This window comes from Magallana gigas, chromosome 2 (genome assembly GCF_963853765.1).
Source record: "Magallana gigas chromosome 2, xbMagGiga1.1, whole genome shotgun sequence".
Taxonomy (NCBI): domain Eukaryota; kingdom Metazoa; phylum Mollusca; class Bivalvia; order Ostreida; family Ostreidae; genus Magallana; species Magallana gigas.
The window spans coordinates 23,525,734-23,548,878 of record NC_088854.1 but is presented as its reverse complement, the minus strand read 5'-3'; the positions used below and the strand labels follow the sequence as shown (position 1 = coordinate 23,548,878).

The window sequence follows — 23,145 nt, the reverse complement described above, 5'->3', positions numbered from 1 at the left end:
TAGGAACAACAAATAATTGGTTACTTTTAAATGCATGGAATTGATTTGTAATAACTATGTAGTTTTAGATATTTAGATTGCGATAGTAAAAAAAAACCCATCCATAGTAAGACAGCTCTAAACCTTCTACTTCCTTTTCCGGCTATAAGTGAGCCCCAAAACCGAAGCTATCGTTGGTAGTGAAGTTTCGGACTTCAATACTACCTCAAAATGGTCAGTTAGCACAAACTTTCTTGTTTTATTGGCTTCCTCATTAATTCCCCTAGCTTTTGTGTTGTTATAATAAATGTGAATGTGAAATATAAAAGCGGATGACATAAGATTGAACTAGGGATCGTTTGAATATGTGGAATGACACGTGAAAAAACATCATTTACTGGACAGTTCTCGGTGTAATTTATGAACGTTCAAAGCATAAAAGTCTTTTTATGGTCTCTTAATGGGGGGAACTCCTGTTTAAGACACATTTTTTTCAGTTGTCATTCGATGATATTCGGCCGTCAGTACCTGTTGGGTGGAAAAGTGATTGGGGGGGGGGGGGGGGGGGGAGTGGTGGTGAACAATTAACTCTTTGAACGAGCCAAACCGGTTGTAGGACAAACTTTCTTTAGGACAGAACGTCCTGTTCAGTGGAAAGGGGAGGGGGGGGGGACCTACTTGCATAAAAAGATTAATGGTGGAGTTTATCGTGAAATGATTCAATGCTATTTTAAGTATTTGCCCATGATGGGCAGTCATTGAAACTCTCATTGGATGACCGGCTTTATTCAAAGACCAGTTGCTCAAAACAATTTTGCTAGCTACACTGGTAGGCTAACTATATTGCCATTATTTTATATATTTTCTTATTAACAATTTTGTGTATTGGTTGTGCTCAAAAATGATGGTAATAATACATGTTAGACTACTGATGCAAGTGATGTCTATTTTACTGGCTGATGATGAGCACAATAATCACCTAAACAATTTTTTTTCCATATATTATTTACAGAACTTAATATGTTATGTTCTTTTTTAGGGATTTGTTAAAGTTGTCAAGAACAAAGCTTATTTCAAGCGTTTTCAAGTCAAGTTCAGGAGGAGGAGAGGTAAAATATAATCAATTTAATAATGAGTTTTATATTTCTTCAAAAATGAAGATTAAGGGAAGAAAATTTTGTTCCATTTATTATTGTTAAAGATTGAATCATAAACTGACTGTTTCTTCAGGTGTGTTTGTATGCATTGCTATAAAGAAAATGCATTGATTTTTTTCAGAGGGCAAGACAGATTTTTTTGCAAGAAAACGCCTTGTTATTCAAGAGAAAAATAAGTACAACACTCCAAAGTATCGAATGATTGTTAGATTTACCAACAAAGACATCATTTGTCAGGTTTGTATAGGAACAACTTTACTTCAAGAAAATTAGTTTAATTTATATAGTATATATTATGCAATAAAATGAAATTAAATATTCCATCCTCTTATTAAAAACTCTTTATACATGCCCTCAAAAAACAAGGTAGTAAATAAGTAATGCATAAAAATGAGTTATTTAGTAAAATATTCATTGCAATGAATTTCTTTCAGTTCAGCCCAGTCTTTATTATAATATTCTACTTATGTTTTGGTTATTGTATGAGAAATCAAAATGGTAAAATCCACCTCTGTTTTCAGATAGCGTACGCTCGTATTGAGGGGGATATTATTATCTGTGCTGCTTATTCCCATGAGCTGCCTCGATACGGTGTCAAGGTCGGGCTTACTAACTATGCAGCTGCCTACTGTACTGGACTCCTGTTAGCCAGAAGAGTAAGTACATATGTTTAATACTGGTTGGAATGAATGAACACCTGTAGCAGACATCAATAAGGCTCTCAGGGTTTTGTTGTTATTTATTAAATGGAATCGAAAGCCTACGGCCATTGGATATATTTGTAGTGTTGTGATGTTTTATTGACTGTCGATATAGTTTTCAAGATTTTAGTATCCTTTAACTTGCACTTATTTTTATGGTAATCAAACCCAATTATTGGTGCTGACAATATTAACAATCTTAATAATTTTAAGATATCTTGGAAAAATTCATTATGGAAAAATAAAAATTAATTATTTTATGGCTAGGATACTTGTGCAATTTAATGCTGCAATGTTGCTTTGTTCCCCCAGCTTCTACAAAAACTGAAGTTGGATGACATCTATGAGGGACAGAAGGAAGTTGACGGAGAACAGTTCAATGTTGAGGATGTAGATGAAAAACCAGGTGCATTCAGGTGCTACTTGGACGTTGGTCTCGTGCGCACAACCACAGGTACTACATGTATATTGGAGTTAAAATTTGAAAACTTCTATTGCCTTATAATATGTTGTGCCAGTTGTAATGTCTGCCTAGGATACATTATTTTATGATTCCTTGTGTTTGTCTTAAAGGTGCTCGTGTGTTTGGAGCCATGAAAGGTGCTGCCGATGGTGGACTAGATATCCCACACAGGTTAATAGAGCTTTGTTATGGACAACATTTAAAATTTGAATAGGGTTGAACCAGACACCAAATCTTGGATACTTTTGGCATACTGTATTTTACATTGTTATAGGATGAATTAGATGAATCTGAAAATTTACATATAATTGATATGAAATTTCTAAGCAAAGGAATGACTGAACTGTATTATAGTATTTTAAATTTTTAAGTGAACTTAAAGATGACGGAATTCACAATGTTATATTAAGTATTGTATTAGTATTTAAAGAAAACACAATAGGAAATGCTAGTTTAATTAGGGCCTTGTCTGCGGGCGCCCTATAGTGATCGGTCTGTCTTTCCAACCGACTGTCCTTCTGAGATCGCTTGTCTATAGTTTGTCTTCTCTCCCCTGGCTCAATCTGGCTCATACTTCGCCCACAGAGTGCCTTTGAGTAAAGGGTGTTCAGTGACATTAAACCATGTTTCTTGGTCAGACTTATGAAAAATCCTTGTCTGAAGCATATCTTCTCTCCCTTTGCTTCAATCGGCTCATACTTCACGGTCAATGTGAAGGTCATAGCGGATCTCTTTATAACCAGTTTAAGACCGTAGACCGTAGATTATTTTCCATTTGCTTAATCGTGCTCAGATTGAAGTAAAATGCCTGTATTATAATAAGAGCATTCATTGATATATCAGATTTTCTGAGTGTAATGAATTGTTGTAATAATGAACAATTGCTTTCTTCCACAGTACCAAGAGATTCCCTGGTTATGACAGCGAGAATGGAGAATTCAGTGCTGAGGTCCACAGAAACCACATCTTTGGCCAACATGTTGCCAACTACATGAGGTCCCTTCAAGATGAGGACGAAGATGCATTCAAGAAGCAGTTCTCCCAATTCATCAAAAATAAAATAACAGCTGACAATGTATGTGTTGTGATGGCCATGCTTTATATAATAAGGGTCCAAATTTTTTATTTAATGTCTTGTGGCATCCAGTTAGCCTGTACTAATTAAAGTATTTTGTACTTATCTATCGGATGTTGATTTATTCTTTACAAAGAATAAGTTTTGTAGACTTGTACAGTGACAAAAACATTAAAATATATCATGATGTGAATTAATAAATAGCATATTTAAGTCCTTCTCATCATTTCAGTTGGAGGCCATGTACAAAAAATGCCATGCTGCTATTAGAGCTGACCCATCACCAAAAGCAAAGAAAGATAAGAAGGATGTCAAGGTCAAGAGGTAAGACGGTTGTTTTTCCATCTCATGGTTAGCTTACTTGTTGCTAACTTTACACCACTGGTTAGTGGGAGAATTCCCAACATTTATAAGCCATGTTTGTTAAATTTAGAGAATCAATTTCCCCAGTGATAAACCACAAAATTTTGCAAGAGACTTATAGAAGAGTTTTGTTGTAGAAAAAATCATAAATGTTACAGAATTGTACATCACAGTTGACAATCATATAAATATAGTAAAATTGAGAGTTTTGAGAATAAATAAAATATTTTGGACAAGTTTTTTTATCAAGTGCAGGAGTATGGCAATTATGAAATTTCTTTGGCCATAGTGCAGGATTTGGGAGGGATAGGGTTGGGTATTAATACTTACCTATTAAACATATAACTTGCACCTACTGTGCTTTTATATCCAACACTTTATGTGTGTGTATTTTTGTTAACAGATGGAACCGGGCTAAGATCTCTATTAAACAGAGGAAGGACCGTGTTAAGCAGAAGAAGGTTGCCTATCTCAAACAGTTGGAGGCCGAGGATGATGAATAAGTGTATCACTATACAAATAAACTCTGCTTGCCCAGCTTTTTGTCTTTTATGTTTTTAGCTCACCTGATGCTTGGACACGTGGGTTCTCTCCGGGTACTCCGGCTTCTTCCCACACCAATGACCCCCTCGTGCTAACATCCGTGCCAACGAGATATTAATACAAGTTGTAGAACTTGTTTATCAATCGCTGTAAAATATATGAAGTTCAGTTTTTCAGCTGACCTGAGCTCAAGTGCCAGGGGTAGGGTGGGGCCTCAACTTGGGGGGGGGGATCAATTTTTTTAAAGGGGTATATAGAGAAAAAATATTTTTCTCAAAAACCAATTTAACAGAAAAGCTGTAAATTTTTGGAAGCATCCTTAGGTACTGTGTAGCTTCCAGTTTAAAAAGTAACATCGGGTGCATTGTGTTTGTTATCTATATACAAATGTTGACTTCCTTTGATAATTCATCAGTTAAGGAGTTTTCCCCACTCCTGTTGCCACATGCTTTAAAAATAAACAAAAAACAACAATGAAATTCTTTCATAAAATCTATTAAGTAAAAAATTCTTATACAGAAGTTGCATAACATTCATAATTGAGTACATTCAAAATTTAAAATCAGCACAAACAAAATAAATAACATGTTAATGAAGGCATTAGGGCTGGGACGATTCTGTACTTAGCCGATTCGGTACATATCGCGATACATGAGATGCGATACAATATATATCACGATACATTGCAACTAAATAAAAACATGAATTAGGGTTAAAAATTTATTCAATCTGACGATGTATTATAATTACCGCATGTCCAATGTTATTTTGATATATATAAAATGAGCGTTGCACTATTTACAAATTACTCAAGTCTCATATACACTACTTTTTCATAAACAAGTAATCCAAAAGTTGTCCACACTCCAGATTTATATTCCTAACAGTTTTGACAACTTTACGAGGTTTTCCGCCAACTTTGTACTTTCATATTAGGCGCACAGACTAAAAATAGCCGATATATGAAGCTCGGATATTTTTGGAAAATAAAAAAAAGTTCGCTTAAGTATCGTTGTATTAATGGTAAATGTATCGATCCAAATATCGTCAAAATAAATACCGTGATGCACTGGTGCATCGTCCCATCCCTAGAAGGCATTGGAAATCAAAATTGAATATATAATAAAAAATTGTTGATCATAACAATATTGAAGGATAAAGATTTTCAATGTAGCACTAGCAAGCATGAAATAGTTATCATGTTAGGCAAATCAATATTATTTCTTGTTCGTCGGAACCCGTGCGCTCGTATTTAAATAAAACTATACAAATAATATTATTTTTAATTTCCCGCATCCAGAAAATTCTGCACCATTTTCTGTTCTATTATTGCTCTACTTTTTGCATTTTAGATAGTTTTAATTTATAGATCAGGAACAAGAAGAAAAAATATAACTGTGCGCACTAATTTTTATATGTACCGCCTAAAAATTTTGGCTCACCCGCTCATATCTTTTTTCACTGGATATCCGACGAACAAGGAATTATTTTGGTGTGGCCTAATATTATTTAATCTAAATGTCAACAATAAAGTCATATGTTTAGTGGTACCAATAAATTTCATGTTCAATTTTTGGGGGGTAAAAATCAACTGTTCACGGATTAGTCGGATAATGTTGCCTGTTGACAGAGTTGTTATGATCTATGTCCCTGGAAGGTAGGTGTGATTTGATCATGCAAAAGAAACCTTACATTTTTGAAACATTTGTTAATTTATCAGATTCAACAAATATAATATTTACCATATACAGGTACAAAAAAAAGGTATACAATAAAAAGCATATTTATAAACGTTCATATAATTTCTTTCGTACATAATATACTGTGTATATGTTTAAGAGGAAAAGAAGCAGCTTGCAAAATGCTATATTATTTCATTACTGCTATAAATATAAAGCATGTTTACAGAACATGTACACTGTATCCTAGAAATTATCTATCATCATAAAAATTTTATTCCCTTCAATGTAAACCCGTGTTCAAAATTTTAAACTTGCTAAAAAAAAATGTCAGTCAAGTCCTTTTTTTTTCACTATCAGATCCCTGAAAACCTTCTGTACAGTAACGTAGCCTTTGCTTTCCGTGTACGTTTGAAGGAAATCAGAACCACCTTTGACATGCTGGTATTCCACATTTAGCATGCTAATATCCACTTTGTCAAATGGAACAGTTTCTAGAATTGAAACCTCTGCTCCTTCAACATCCAAACTAAACACATCTATGTGCTTGATGTTTAGGGCCAAGAGAATGGAATAGAATGGGAAGCACTGGACATCAACTGTTTTGCTGCCTCCTGGGTTTTGTTCCATTAAGTGCCCAATTGCCCAATCTTCTTTGAACTTCAACTACGATTTAAATTAAAGCATATGATAGGTGAAATAATAAAAATCTCACACATGTGAAGTCTTCCTTAAAAACAAGATTTAACATTTTGTTCATGTTTGCCAGTATGTAAACAATGTGTCAGTTCACCTCATTATATAGGTATAAAATTGAGGAAGTACAGTATGTGTGCATAAATTATGTACACATAATTATACTATGGTATCAAAAGCATTAATGTGATGAATGCTCAGATTTAATGACTACAGAGAGAGTTTGGCGTGTGTGTGTGTGTGTGTGTGTATGTATAGAAAAATAATACCCCCAACTGTATTGGCTTTTTCTAATTTCAAGTTATAATTTAAAGATAAGTAATCAGTTTCTAGTGTTGTCACTTCTTATTTTGTTTTGAATATGGCATTTTCCATTCAACAACCTGGAAGAGCCTTGTTTACTAAAATAATTGAGAGCACTGCATTTAACTTGGTTACTACTCAAAAACTAATGTTCAAATTTTTGCTGACCATTTGAAATGCCAATATATAAGACATTAACACTGGAGATATACATTTTGAAAATTTTCAGCTTCAACATATATATTAAAGAAATACAAAGAAAGAAGTACCGGTACATGTATTAGCAAAGTAAGCCGGAGCAATTTTCATAGATTTCAATTTTTTTCCAAAAAAAGAAGCTAATGTCAATTCAAAGTTAAATATTGATAATGATCAACATGAACAAATTGGATAAAATCTGATTCCTGTTGCAACACATCAAAACAACTCGAGAATTTTTAATCATATTTACCACAGCAGGATGGTTATAAGGACTTAAACAAGCATTGATATAAAAGGCCCTTCTGTTGGTTTTTAAGAGTTGTTGGTAGTTTTTTCTATTTGGCTCAATCAAAAGTCCTGTCCAATTCCTCTTTAATTCAAGGTAAAGAGTGTTTGATTGGAATTCCCCATCACATGCTCCACACTCCACATAAAATCCACCTTCCTATTGTTAAAAGCAGACATTTACATTTCATCCAGCAATTCAATTTAAAAAATATTGTGCATAAATAAAACAGTCATCTGTAAAGTTTGATAAATATTCAATCATAGGTTGCGCTGTTTGGAAAAGTAACCAATTATCAAGTTTCATGAAAAATTGTGTAAAAATTCTTTTTATCTTTCTACAAATCCACTGACCTTATTCCTAGTACAGAGTCAATTGTTTTAAATAAGTCACAAATGAAGTCTAACTTTATGAAAATCTAATTGTGTCGTAACGCCACAAATGCCCCCGCAGGCAGCCAAAATTTAAAATGCAAACATTTGTTTGATTTCATCAGATTTCAGAATATATCCCTGAAAATTACTTAACTTTCTTATGTTCAACTAAACTAGAAATGTCAGACATGAAGAGGTTGATTTTGATAAAAAGTAGTGTAATGGCGCACTCGCAGTGAGGGCAAATAGACATGAAAATATGTGAGTGACAGATATGAAATATAATCTTGTCAAGATAATGATTGGAAAGTGTATGATCCATTTCATGGTGGGGGCATAAAAAAATAAATGAACCAGAACCAAAGAACTATATATGATATTAGTCAAATTTGGCACCCATAATACCCTAATTTTAAAGTGATTCAGGTACATTAATTTGTTGTGTTATTTTATAAAAGAGTTGACATAAAATATGTTTTTCACCTATTTATTTGATTTATATGCACTCACTGGCAGTATATGACGTCAGAAGTGACGCTATTTTTATAATTCAATCAAAATCAGTCAAAAATTGACATTTTTCTTATCTTTTTTCGAATCGGAAATATAGAGCGACTCTTTGAACAAGAATGAATTTTTTGTCACTTATAAGTACTGGAAAGATATATACATCTTTGGTGAAAATATTTTGTTTGTTCAAGCAGTCGCTCAATGTTTCCTTGAAGAAAAATTGCTTCAAAACAAGCCGTTTTATGATAAAAATGTGAAGATGGCGGGAAAAGGTAAACTTTATGATGTCATATTTTTAAATTGTCAAAATCAAAATGAAAATTATGAAAAAAAATTCAAATGATATTGTTCAAATAATAAACAAAGAATTATATAGTAATTATATAGTAAAATGACAATGTTCATTTAAGGGGGCCTTTTTAGGCTCAAACCATATATACCCGGTGGTCCTTTGAACTTGATTTGTATTTTCTAGTAAATAAGCTACTTGTGAAATATCAGCTTTATATATGCATCCCTTCAAAAGTTAGAGAGCAGAAACTGAGAATTTCTGATTTTTTTTCAAAGTTCAAGAGGCATAACTCTGCCAAAAACCATTAGACCAAATTCAAACTCAACCTATATATTCATATAAACATCAAATTTGAATTGAATATGCGCAAAGGTTGAGATAATGATCAGAAAGTGAATTTTTTATTTTTTCTACGTTCAAGAGGCATAACTCTGTAAAAAATCATTGGAGCTGAACCAAATTCAAACTCAACCTTTACATTTATATAACACATCCATGTATCAAATTTGAGACGAATGTGTGCAAAGATTGTTGAGATAATGATCGGAAAGTGAATGATGACAGAATGACAGAATAACTGAACAGGATAACACCATATGCGCCACAGCCATTTCATGGTGTGCATGGCATAAAAAACTTGCCAAAGGTCCATCACCACATTTATGGTTCAAGATGAACCTTAACTTTATTTTGTTGATAATATAACCTTCAATTTTTGTCAATCATAATGTCAAGAAAACTCAAGTAGCAAAGGAGCAGAGCTTTGCTAAATTTATAAACTTTAATTTGTAGTACAATTTTAATTTACAAATATCAGTACCTCTGATTTCAGTGAGACATAAAATTTCCTGTATCAAGTTGTTAATGAACAACTTCAAGTAAAATGGATATATAAATTGGAACCCTCTCAGAAATTGGAGATAAAAATAAAAGCCGGTTTAACATACGAGTACCAGGTAACAATGAATTTTATATCTATTTTGTTCTTTCTACTTCTACTTCATTACAACTATTGAAGTCTCCTTGAGTGAACCTTACCTTATTCTTCAGTGTGTTGTCAATAATGACCGACTGCCCATGGGTGGAGTAATCGGTCTTTTTATTTTTAAATTTGTATGGTCCAGTGGGAGGAGACCTGATCCAGAATCTGCGTATTAGTTCCACAAGGTACGGATCATCTGCTTGTGTTCCATTGTGGCTAATTCTGGCTGTTTCTTTCCGGTAATCAACAGGTGTTTGGAATGTCTGTTTTCCATTGATATAAGTCTGGTTGCCGTTGTTCAATGGAATGTTTGGTCTAAGACAATCTTGAGAGTTTTCTCTAAGCATGGGGATATTTGTATCCCTTGGTAAGATTTCTACTTTGTATGATGTGAAGAAAAATAAGGTAGAAATGAGGATGGATAAAATAATGATGATCCATACGTGTCTGTATCTGGGAGATCGCTCTGAAAAGAAATGATGAAGAAAACATGTGTTATCGATCATGTAACATACCGGTAATCTCAACACTGTAGCCAATGCAAAGTATAGCTTATACATGTGTATAAAACCTTTATCATTATTGCAAAATTATCACCAGTACTTATTACTACTGTATATATATATACATGTATTATTTTGAACAATAAAATGCTTTCTTTGGGGATTCATTCGGGAAATGAAGGTAGCGACATTGCATAAAAAATACATCACCAATGATAGCCGGTCATGTAAATTTTTTCTGCAATGATCGCTATATACCTTCACAACCCACGTGAATCATCAAAGAAAGCATTTTATAGTTTATATTAACATCTTTCTTTTAACTAATTAATATATTAATTATGAAAAGTTAGTAAAATTTACTAAATTACTGTTAATGTACAAAAGTGTGTTAGCTAAAGAAGAAACATCCAAATTGTCTCCTGTGAGACTTTGGGTCTGACATCATCATGATTATTTCACGCAGTTTATGATTTTTCTCAGGTCGCTGCAGGCTTCGACCAATCAATAAACAGGGCATGTCAATTTCAGTCCTGTCAGTTTTAGTCTCTGCACTGATTTCGACCAATCGATAAACGGGGCATGTAGATTTCAGTTTGGCTGTTACTATAGAGCTATCAATTAATTATAGATTAATAGAGGAAATAATATTTGGTAGATGAAAAATATATATATAATAAAGACAGCAAACTGCCATGAAAAATCAAACCATTTCATATCTACATAAATATGTAGAATCACAACCACTGATTTTAAAAATCATAATTAAGATTCAAAGAAATGAATTCTTGATAAATACATACCCATTTTTGTGAAATTGTTATTCAGAACTGGTGATTGATTTTTACCACAAAAGGAGCTTCTGAAATTCAATGATAACTTAATATGAATAATCAAATATATAGTTACATATACATCATTAAATTCAACAGTATGTTAATTTGTTACAAACTTAAATAAAAACAAGAATAGAATTCCTGGGTCCCCCGCTGGTCAAGCAGTATACTAGTATCGAGTCTATCGACCAAGGCTGATTTAGGAACTTGACCAAGGTATTAGTGGTATAAACATTTGGTATAAATTTAATGAAAATCCGTCAAAATTTGTAGGCATGAGAACGCTTACAAGGTCAATTTTTGGATAAAACGGAGTCATTATTGTGGTCAAAGTCCCATAACTCCAACAAAAAGTATCGACCAATGCTGAGTTTCGAACTTGACCAAAGTATTAGTGGTATAAACATTTGGTATAAATTTAATGAAAATCCGTCAAAATTTGTAGGCATGAGAGCGCTTACAAAAAAGTGTGACGGACGGAGCACGCCCGGCATTTCTATGTCCCCGCTCCGCAGACAATTAATATCGATAAAATTTTTATTGATATGCATAAGGTTTATAAGGCTATATTTGTAGATTAGATGGTAGAAAATAAAATCATTGGAATAGTATTACTTTGCTGTGCTCTTTTTTATGATATTCTACTGCATACATAGTTATAAGGCTGGAAATCTTATACATGTATGAAATTTTTCATCTGAATTGTCATTTTATAGCTATTATATTGCAATTCTTATAACATTTGACATGCTCTGTTGACAACAGTACAAAAACTTTAATGTTTGATAACTAGATCTGCAACAGACAAGTGATACTTAAATCAAGGAGTCAAATTTAACATGTTATTTATTGCTTTAAAGTCCCATATGTTTCATTTGTTTATGCAAAGTGAGATTCATAATGCATGTCAAAGAATTAATGTTGCATGGAGATTTTTGCACTGATTTACATATATATGTAAGGATCAAATAGCATATAATGTGATATGTTTTCATTAATTATTATATATATATCCATTTGCATCAGACATGTTTTTTTTATTGCTATCAAAAAATTGTACTTAAGTTTCTAATGAGAAATGTTGGTGCATATTTCTTAATTCTATGAGCATCTGAAGGTTCAACTCATTTAGGATAAAATCTACAAATATGAAAATTTGCATTAAATGAATTTAAAAATGATAATATCTTACCTGTTTAAATTTGAATACAATACTAATGTAATTGATCAATTTTTGCCCTATACCATTATTCACTTGTGCATTGTTACATCTCCTTTATCAAATGTAAAGTTATAAACAAAAAGTTAATGTAACAAATTAATATGCACTGGCAAGAAATGCATGGTACTTAAGATCAAGATCTAGTAAATGATTCCAAGGTGCCTTTTTCGTGCTAGAACCATTATGACATCATAATTGATTTATTAAATCCTTTTTCTGCAATTTATGGTTTTAAGGGAATTACGCAGAAAATGGAATCATATGGATTCTTCAAACTCTACTGGCGTGCGGCCAGTTCTCACCGAGTACCATTTCTCGCCAGTATACATTGTGACATCATTTTTCGTATATATTAATTTTATGTGTTGATAAAATGACGTCACAATGTACTGGTGAGAAATGGTACTTGGCGAGAACTGGTCACACGCCAGTATATTAAATCATGGGAAAAGTAATCCCCAATTCCTATTATCAATTTGACTGCATTTTAAAGGGGAGGTCAAGGTAATTATATAATGCTGTTTTTGTAGAGACTGTTGGCATTCTGGATATATTTCATATTTTTTTTAAAAATGGACAAAGTTTTGAGCTTTGTTACTTATTTTCTTCATTATACATACAAATTGACAGTTAAAAACAAAATTTTTCATTGTGTTTTCAAAAAAATTAAGCCCTGGCCTGGTTCACCCTTTCAAACGAAGCTATTGTCGATCATTGAAAGAATTTATATCCTGAATTTTATAAATCTCTAGGCACAAAATATTGGGTCAAATTGAATTTGAATACTGTAATCATGATAATATGGCTAATTATTTATCTTGAATGCATGCAAGTTGGCACTGTTACTCTAAAATGTGGACCAGTTTGGGTAAAATTAATTGCAAACATTTTATTTTCAGTTGGCTTGGGGACAAGTAATTAAACAAAGAGGTGAATTGTCGGTCATCCAATGGACAACTGCTAATCATACATATATATGAATTTATTTATTATTTTTTTTTTTTTGTATAGCATTTACGTTTTCAAAATGTCACAGCACATTTTGCACACAGCTATCAGGCTATAATGGTCATGAAAACTCGTTATTTTACCTGGACTGGCCAGTTCACTTTGCCACAAAGGTCATTAAAGCTATAAAAAAAAACCCACAAAACGTTAGATATCCGTGGACTTCTAACATGCATAGGTCTTTTACAATCACCGAATCGGTGAATCACAATGTGAGCGTACCTGCTAATTTTTCTTCGTAGCCTACGTCATCATTGGTAAATGCCCGTATTACGGGTATACAATATTTTTTAAGTAACTCGCCCTCAGTTCAGCTCGCAATAAATTCGTATTGCAAGAAACAAATTGATAATCTGGAAATAATTTTCTATTTTTTTTTACAAATGTATGAAAATGAAAAGTTGTTTTACGAACATGATTACCTTAAACAGTTAATTAAGGTATCCAATCCATAGACTTACCTATAATAAAAGTACTGAAAGTACTGAAAAGCGCTAACCTAGCTTGGTTCTAAGATAATTCACTGTGTGCAAGCGTAGGCGGAAATGAGCCTTATTGAAATTTTGGTTTATGTTTAATGAATATCAATTTAAAGTATCGAAGGCCAGATTTCTTTAAATATATGTTACTTTCTGAAGATGATGTGTTCGATGTATTCATTCGCAGTAATATAACAAAACTACGAATTCGCAAAAAGATATGTTAAAATCACAAATTATACCGTTTGAACAGTAATTTATCACAGTTTTTGACATTTACTTGCAAAGAATCGATTTTATTTTTCTATATTTTAGCTTCTGAATACGCATGATATTTTTTCACCACTGCGTAGCATCCCGTGCTGATGTACGTAAGCCTCGCAAACCAATCGTATCTACTCGGCCATTTCCGTCACCCAGAAAACTGGTTCCCTATACCTCTTACCAGTTTAAATGATGTATATTTCTGCTCATAGAGGGCAGTTATTCCTTGCACCGGAAATAGAAGTCTAACGACAATAAAGCGCTGAGCTATGCTTAGCGCTTTAAAAATCTTTAAAATTCATTTAATGGTTGCAACGTGCTTTCTGATTGGCTAAAAGAATTTTAAATCGTATAAATAGATCTACTATATAGGTAATGATTTATCCCGGGTTGTATTTTATGGGGTGCCGTTTTAATATTTTTGAGGTATTTTCTGATATCAGAAAATGATTTTTAGATATCAAGAATTCGAATTTCTGATATCAAGAATTCGAATTACTGATATCATTTTCTGATATCAGAAAATATCTAAAAAATATCAAAACGGCATCCCATAGAATACAACCTGGAGTAAATCATAACCTTGAAAATACGATCCATTTCTTTTATATCAAAAAATCGATTTTGTGATATCAAAAATCATTTTATGATATCTGAGATTCGATTTTTTTGATATCCGAAAATGATTTTTTGATATCAGATATTGAAACTGATTTTTTGATATCAAGAAATGCATTTTCTGATATCAGAAATTCAAATAAAATGGCGAATAAATTTCACATATTTATTGAATACTCCCTTGACTTGAAATTAAATTGCTGAACTACAGAGTCCGATTTGCATTTTTATATTTGTTGTTTTTTTATTTGAATATTTATTCAATGTAAAAATTTATTAAGTGTTTTTGACTATGTTACTAATATCAACCAATTCTGGTCTAATGTATTGAAAGCGCTAACTGTATGATTCCTTTATAAGTTTATATCATGCGACGCCATCATTTTTAATGAATTCCATTTAATATTCACAGCAAATCGCAAAGAAAGCCGTGGTAATCATTGTATATGTGGACAAACTTGCCAAAATGAAATCAGGTTTAAAATTTTGCATACATTATTATTCTTAACAGGCATCTACAGGTTAAAAACACAATTTCTTAAAAATTAAAAATGTTGCATCACAGGGAGCATTCATTAAGTTGATAGTAATTTTATATACCGTAGGTCTTATTATCTGATATTATAAAATACAAATTATTTTTTAATATCAAAAAATTATTTTCTGATATCAAGAATTCGATTTTTTTCTATAAAAAAATCAACTTTAATTATTGCTATCAAAAAATCAATTTTGTGATATCAGAAAATCATTTTTTGATATCAAGAATTCGAATTTGTGCAAAAATAAAATTTTCTGATTACACAAAATAGATTTTTTGAAATCAAGAATTATTTTTTGATATCAAGAATTATTTTCTGATATCAATAATTCGAATTATTGATATCAAATATTTATTTTTTGATATCAGAAAATACCTCAAAAAAATTAAGGTAAGGTTTGCGGCTTGCATTTTTTAGAGGTTGTACCAAAGTTACATACCATTTTGTTCACTATACTAAAGTTTTTTTTCTCATGAAATTCAAATGAATTTTTCCCGTCCCGTTTTATAACTACAAAAGGTCAAAGTTCATGATTTCCAATTTTCATTTTGATGAAATGTAAACAATACCTCCTGCTGTCATGGTCCTTCCGGATTACATAGTCACTCTTTTTCATTCCACGAAGATTTTCTCTTCCTCGGTTGCAAAAGTACAACATTATTTCAAAGAAAACTTTCTGTTGAAGGGACTTAGGACTGTCACAACTAAACCCACCGTTTTTGTACAAAATTTCCAGGTCTTGTTCGCTTATTACTTCCTTATGCTGCACCTCTCCAACACCCTCCTTCTTTATTTGGACCATGGCGGCGAAGAAAACGTCGTTTGCTGGTTTAAATCTAGCGTCGTTAATGATGTCAACTTCGTGCGATTTTTCGAACGATTTCTGTCATCCATACCTTATGGAAATCATCGACTTTTTTGCATACATGGAGCCGTCTTTCTTCCTCGCAGCGCAATAAAACTTCCTGAGAACTTCCACGATTTCTTCACATGATTTATCTTTTAAAAGATGTAGGGACAGGTCAAGCGTTGATAGATAATCATTCAGTATATTTTCTGCAGTTTTTACAACATTTTTGGTATTCTTACTGTCTCTACTTTCCAAAATTGATCTTATTTCCTCTTCTGAAGCTTCGCCAAACCGAGCAGCGGCAGCCATGTTTGTATACCAAACGACAGGAAAGATAACTCGTTTTCGCGGAATGTGACGTCACCAGTCAACAGTCTTTTTTTAACAGTCGATTTTAACAGTTCCAATCTAACAGTTCCAGTCCAACAGTCAAAATGCTGGACTTTTTTTCGTATAGAGTTATATAGTAACTGTTTTACAGGGGTATAACAATAATACCTATAATTAGTAAATCACAAAATTTCATGGGTCTTTTTATCAGCAACTAATATAAAGGCAATATCCTAAAGAAATATTTATCTATAATTGTCTGATATGAAAGACAATGCAAGACGTAAAATAACAAGCAATTTTGTCTAGAAGTCATCTGTGTTCTGATCAATGGTCATACACGTTTAATACTGTTCCCCTGGCTGGTTAGTCTTAGCACATGTAAATGTACGTATACCTTAAATATCAACACATGAAATCATGAATAACAATGTTTTTATTGAATTCAGACAAGACTAATATCCCATTTGGATGTAAATGTTGAGATCTTCCGCTTTCCCAAATTCTGAAAAAGAAATGCATAATGGTCTGTTTAAATTTTACAATGTTTTATTACTTGAATCAAATGTTCAAGAAGTTAAGTTTATGCATTTGGACGAATATGGATCATATTTGTAATATTCCTATTATGACAATACAAATATGTTATTATCAACATTTATGTACAAATGTTATAAGGCATTTTTATACAAAAAATATCATACTCATATCGTTCCATCTGGTGACTTTTCCATTTCGACCGTACAAAAATTGAGGATAAGAGTTATGTTTATCCCAGCCACACGCCCCCCTGAAATTAGCAGAATCCTTTACAGCTAACCATCCAAGATCCCTAGGGCATCCTCCGTAGTTTTTGTTGATGAAAAAGTGTCTGTAATACCTTGATTCTCTAAAATGAGTAAATACTTTGAATGAGAATGCATTATATGATAAGTCATATCATACCAATATTTTTTTTTTCAAATTAAGACGTTTATAACCTTTCATTGTACTATCAGATTTGATTTTTATATCAAAAAAATGGAAGCAATATCTTGAAAGACATTTAATAAATGTACTTTATTTTCGCTGACATTCATTATCAATATTTTTCATCACAAGCACGTATCATAAAACACGATTAAACAATACATGCACAGTATTGTATTTAGATGTTCCGCAAATTGCTTATTCTAAGATACCTACTTGTCGATTGAGAAAAAATTGTAAGTTTGACTTTTATGCATATCATTCCAACTTGACTTCAAAATCCTGCTGTTGTGAAACCAGTTTAGATAGTTCGAATTTCTTCCATCAAATTCAATAAAAGCCACTGTTTTCCCCCGAACTTTCAACTCAAATTTGACCTACATTACAAATAGAAAGACAAACCGTATTAATTATTCTTAGTAATTTTAAATAGAAATGAATTATTTCAGCATGCATTTTAAATTTAATGGGATTTTTTTATTTTATTTCATATATCGATGATAGGCATTCATCATTAAACTTTTCATCACTATTCCGTAGTTTAAATACTCTACTAGTATTCAGAATGATTTAAACATTACGTATATTTTGCTTTTGTCATTAAACTTTTTTTAGTTGAAGTATATGGCCAAACTTCTTGTATCCTAATATCATTCTATACATAATAATGAGATAAGGCTTTTTGAATAAATATTATTTTTTTCATTTTTTTTTTTCAATTTGCCGATTGAAGATAATGTTGATCTTATATGAATATGTCGTATCAACTCTATCTGTGCATTCAACCATCTGTATTGAAGCCATAAAGCTTTTACGTATTACTTTTTATCAATTGGTGTATTTACCTTATTTATATGAAATGATTTGAGCCATTTATTTTATTGTTATTTAATAAACTAAGGAATTTATCTTTAGTTATTGTTATTCAAATAATTGATGGTACCTTCTTGATTTTTAGGCAATCCCAGTAATCTATAAAGGGACTTCTTAAAGTTTCTGTAGCTGATTTGAGGCATTCAATTCTGGCATTAGGCGGCAGACAGCCATCACTGATCGAACATGGACAGATTTGAGATACGATATCACAGTTGTTGTGTCTGGTTTTCCATGCTTGTAAGACATTTTTGCCATTTCCGCTTCGTGCATGGAAAATCAACACCCAATTATCTAAAACGATGTTTTTTCTAGTTAATTTCCAAACACCAAATATCTTATACAATACTACAAAGACTACAACGATTTTTTCAAGTTCATTTCAAAACAACAAATATTTTATCTACTACTACAAAAACTTATAAACTAATAAATTTACATTATAATCTCTTAAATCACAAAAAGTAAATGAGACCCACCTTTGCAATAATTGGATCCAGCAGAAAAACCAATACCAAACATCACTATCAAACTAACAGTCACATGAAAAACAAAATTCATTTTCTCTGCTTCTTTTAAGATTGTTGTAAAAATACTTTTTGAACCTGACGAGCAACTATCAACAAAGTAACAATCTACCTGCTCGAAGCTTTTAAATAACGGACGGGTTTTTTTTAAGTGCATTGTTTGAACCAGCTGTGAAGCATAAAAGAGAATATTGTATTTCTATTTATTTACAATCAAATATCGACAACAAACTCACGATAACCACGTACTTTTGGTATGATAAGTTGTATGACTTAAGTGATCACAGAATGAAGCTGAAATAAACACATGGATATGTTATACAGTACCAAATCCAAATTTATTAATTGTTATTTAATTTATCTAACTATGATTTAAAAATAATCGGGACATGGCATGCTATTGGAGTCGAATTACGTGTTAATTCTCCATAGACTATCCATTAATGGTAATAAGATTCCTGCCAATGTCTTCAACTATATTTGAAAGTTTGATACAGTAAAACTCGGTTATAGCGAAGTCCTAGGGACCAATGGATTTAATTCCTAATATCCGTAATTCGTTATATCCGTATAACGAATTGGTAATAATAACTATAGCGAATTCACAATATACATGTTTTCTTTCACTAGACTATAATTTTTGCTAATTGAGGCTTAGAATAAAAATGCATAACTTTGAAACTTTTAACAATTAGATTATGAGTCGAAAAATTTATATTAAAATAAATTCATTCAGACTCTTATGTTTAATAGTATTTCTAACTTTTTTTTATCTGTAAAGAAATTCATTATAAAAGTGTTAAATTTCGTTATTATGTACCTCTACGGGACTCAAAATCAGTTCGCTATATCGGTAAATTAGTTATATTCGAATTCGTTCTAACCGTAAAATTTTGTAAAGATTTGTTAAGAATTTCACCGGGGACTAAAAAAAAAAACTTCGCTATATCTTATATCCTGTTCGTACTAAACGAGTTTTACTGTATTTTCAAAATAAAATCATGTTAGCTCGCGATCGGCTTGTAATCCAGCATATGCTGTTATTTTACGCATTATGGACATTTACGAACATTTTGCTGATCTGAGGGAGAACTTTAGCTTTCATCTAGATTTTTGGTTTGTTTTTGTTTTGTTTTGTTTTTTCTTGGGGGGGGGGGGGGGTGTTACAGTACTGATTATTGCGAGACGGGACTGTCTACATTATTTTGTTGGTTTTTTTTTATTGCCACAACTCAGTGACGAATTTTTAAGACTTATGTAATGTTAATTTGTATGGTAAAAAGAGTTGTAAAGAGATGAATCAGTTATAATAATTTAGAAATAAATTGACACGAATGTAACCAAATTATTGATCTGCCAGTAGTGACGACTGAAGATCAGAAGACGTAAAAAGAAGAAAGACAATGGAAGATGAGGAGATTTTGACTCTTCGAGCAGAAAGGGATATATATCAAGAGGCTGAATTTTATATGACAAAAACAAAGTACATTAACATAAAAACAGTTAGAGAAAAGTGCTTGTGATTTTAAACAGTAGGCTTTGGTATTAAGTTGAAGAGTCAAGTGAGCTTTTCTGATCAAAATTTTTCTGGCATCTGTCGTAGTTGACGGGTTTTAAACACGTGACCAACCAAGTTCATATTCCGACGAGCTTGTTGATTTGCTGTTTATTTCTTAAGAGAAAAGATTTCTTTTTTTATTCAATTTTTTTTGTATCTGTTTGTTTTAGTTACTCTTGTTATTAGTTTAAGAACTTTGATTCTGACAGGAATTTAGAACTTTACTTTGACATTAACGGAAGACCAATTCGTTGCAATGTGGTTAGCATGAAAATTATCAACAATGAGTCTTAACACAATCGATGTGGTTGTTTTAACATTTCTTTAATTTATGACTTGCTGGGTATATGATATCCCGTTTCTGTCACAGGTGTAGTTACCTTTGTAAATTAAACAATTTATCAGTATGGGTAGTGTAATAGTTAATTGTACGTATCGCTGATGTTAGATAAATGTATCCATTATCCTTTGTAAAGTTATTTTGTAGAATTGTGTAACATGTAGCATTTGCTGAATTATGGCACGTACACACCATAATATAATGAAGTAAATATTGACAATTATCAGTTATCTTTTCATTTATGAAGGACGCCTACGTCCAAGTTCTATTTGAATTATTAAATTACAGTAATTTACATGCAAGAATAGTTTATCTTATATTCAAGAAATGACAAAACAGCACTTGTTACCTATGCATAAATTTGCATATTGTTCAATAAAAATGTCCTTTTCCCTCGAGATGATACCGAAACTTCTGTTATCATAAAGTTTAGTTGTTGACATATCTACTAACTTCTATACATTTTATAAAGTCTTTATTCACTTTAGGCTTTACATCCCATCAATATTCACAAAAATAGAATAAAGGTTTTAATAAATAATAAGCAAATGGAGCAGGAGAATGCAAGTATAGGTAAAAATTCATTTCGTAATTTTAATTAATTATACGTATATACTTTTTTTTTTACACTTGCTGAGCTTAAAAGCTGCAAAAATTTCAATATTTAAGGTTTTTTCTCCCTAAAACTAAGGTTTGCTATATTTTGTACAAAAAATATGCAAATAATAAAGATAATATTAACTTCACCTTCCACATAATTACTATTTTAATTAAAATAATGTTCTTCTGAATTGTGGTGTCGATTATTGTATAATGTTGCTCAAAATATGACATTTTACAGTTTACCGCCGAATTTTCTACTATCATTACTGAACATATAGAGAGAGAAAGTACAGAGTTATCTTTTCTTGGGCGAAGAGATTGGGTTTCTGCAGCAGACAGCGGTTTTAATGGGATAAAAACGCTTTTTACCGAGTTTATTAGGAATATTTGAGTGTGAACGTGTTTTTTGACAACATTTGCAACAATGTGTGCGAGGATTTGCGTAACTTTTGTGAAGTAAGTTGTTTTTTGACATTGTTTACAATTCGTGTCCTACTTTCGATTCTTCCCTTGTGTATTATTATATATATGTCATAGAGTGTAGAGCGGATACGATGCCCCTGTGCTTGAACGGTGAGCGCACTCTGAGCGTACGGTGAGCGCACTCTGATCGAACAGTAAGCGCACGCTGAACGAAATTTGGTGAACGCTAATGAACGATGAGCGAACGCAGAGCGCAAAGTGAACGGTGGAGTGCCTCGGAGATTATCTTTACATTGTATTTCGTCGGTAATCAGGACAAAATAGCTGATTAACTAAATGTACAGTGCTGCTATCGTGAATATTGACAAAACATGGCTATCCTATCCAATAATCTGCAAATAAAATTTATTCTATTCCATCTTATACCAGACCATTCATACTTAGGAATAACATTTATATTAAACCAAATTTAAGACTATAATGATTTTATCAATGAATAATCCAGTAATGTACTAACTGTCTAATTGTGGTAATTTATCGCTGTATGAAGTCATACAAAAACAACCAAAGACGGACCTGCTTAAGAAAGTGTATTTTAGATTCTGCGGATTAAAGTCTTATTTAAAGTGATGTTTTGTGTGTAATATATATACATGTAAGTTTTCTTCCACCTTTACGCACGGGTTCTTTTCTCATTTTGCTGTGTCCCGCAAAGATCGATTCTTTCATCTTTCATTTTGGAGTTCCGAGTGAAAACTGACTGAACGATAAGTGAACGCTGAACGAACGGTGAACGCTTTGTGAACGCACAATGAGCGCACGGTGAGAGCTTTGTAAACGATGAGCGCGAACGGAGCGGAGCGGAGAGCGCAAGTGAACCCACAGTGAGCGCACTATGAGCGCACGGTGAGCGCTCGAAAAAATAAAAAGTAGAACGTTTCAGGGTCTGTAAAAATGGACAATTTTTTTTATCTTATCTATATTTGCATGTCGGCAAAAGGTGGGTGGGGGTTCCGAGCGCTAGTTTCAGTAACTTTACTATGTGATTTTATTCAGAATAAATTCATTCTCCCAAATCCACGCATGACTTGTGTTACATACATTGAGTACAAAATCCGTTTTCTTAATTTTAAGAAGATTACCCGTCTAATATTTACAAGTAGATCTAAGTGAGCTTTTTGCAATTTCCCTTTTATTAAAAAAAAACTAATGTGCGGCAAATTATATCTCATTGAAAATAACATTTATAGATCCCAATAATCTTATGGTGTGAGAAAACAATACACGCAATTTAAATTTGATGAAAACTTGATAAGTATTATAACATGTATTCATATATACATGCATATGCATGCACACACCATTGTCTACATTTACCTGGGTAAGAAATGCAAGAAACAAGTATGATTTTAAAATATCAGATTCACGTGAAGAAATTAAAGTTTCCACTATGCAGAGACCATTCCTATTTTTCTGCTTTGAAAACCCCTGTCCCCTCCCATCCTCACGCTAGAGTTACATGAGTTCGATTTTGTACCATTACCTTTTAGGATGTTTGAATTTGATTCTAACCCTTGGCGGATTTCATTACGAAAA

At 32.2% G+C, this 23,145-nt stretch overlaps 2 protein-coding genes and 1 long non-coding RNA gene across 7 annotated transcripts; 1 reads left to right on the top strand and 2 right to left on the bottom strand.

The window, feature by feature from the left end:
* The first annotated feature begins 61 nt into the window (after positions 1-61).
* LOC105338604 (large ribosomal subunit protein uL18) lies at positions 62-4,276 on the top strand. The gene is made up of 9 exons (XM_011443799.4): positions 62-213; positions 1,019-1,088; positions 1,258-1,373; positions 1,658-1,792; positions 2,150-2,291; positions 2,411-2,471; positions 3,198-3,375; positions 3,608-3,699; positions 4,142-4,276. Exons 1-9 carry the CDS (start codon positions 211-213, stop codon positions 4,239-4,241), a joined length of 897 nt encoding a protein of 298 aa, XP_011442101.1. The 5' UTR covers positions 62-210; the 3' UTR covers positions 4,242-4,276.
* Positions 4,277-4,760: 484 nt separating this feature from the next.
* Positions 4,761-16,256, bottom strand: LOC105338602 (uncharacterized). Of its 5 annotated transcripts, none has more exons than XM_066075714.1 (6): positions 13,396-13,413; positions 13,257-13,296; positions 10,911-10,969; positions 9,661-10,070; positions 7,411-7,605; positions 4,761-6,626 (listed from the first exon to the last, which is right to left on the bottom strand). In XM_066075714.1, the coding sequence occupies exons 3-6, from the start codon at positions 10,912-10,914 to the stop codon at positions 6,291-6,293; spliced, it is 945 nt and encodes a 314-aa protein (XP_065931786.1). In that variant the 5' UTR covers positions 10,915-10,969; positions 13,257-13,296; positions 13,396-13,413; the 3' UTR covers positions 4,761-6,290. The 5 variants fall into 5 exon arrangements, with proteins under 5 accessions (XP_065931786.1, XP_065931787.1, XP_065931785.1 ...); XM_066075715.1 differs by lacking the exon at positions 13,396-13,413 and adding an exon at positions 12,297-12,381 and having other exon boundaries at positions 13,257-13,388; XM_066075713.1 differs by lacking the exons at positions 13,257-13,296; positions 13,396-13,413 and adding an exon at positions 15,646-16,256.
* Positions 16,257-16,674: 418 nt separating this feature from the next.
* LOC136272861 (uncharacterized) lies at positions 16,675-18,738 on the bottom strand. The gene is made up of 5 exons (XR_010710904.1): positions 18,578-18,738; positions 18,169-18,392; positions 17,442-17,602; positions 16,961-17,145; positions 16,675-16,761 (listed from the first exon to the last, which is right to left on the bottom strand). It is a non-coding gene; the product is annotated as an uncharacterized lncRNA (long non-coding RNA).
* Between the last annotated feature and the right edge of the window lie 4,407 nt (positions 18,739-23,145).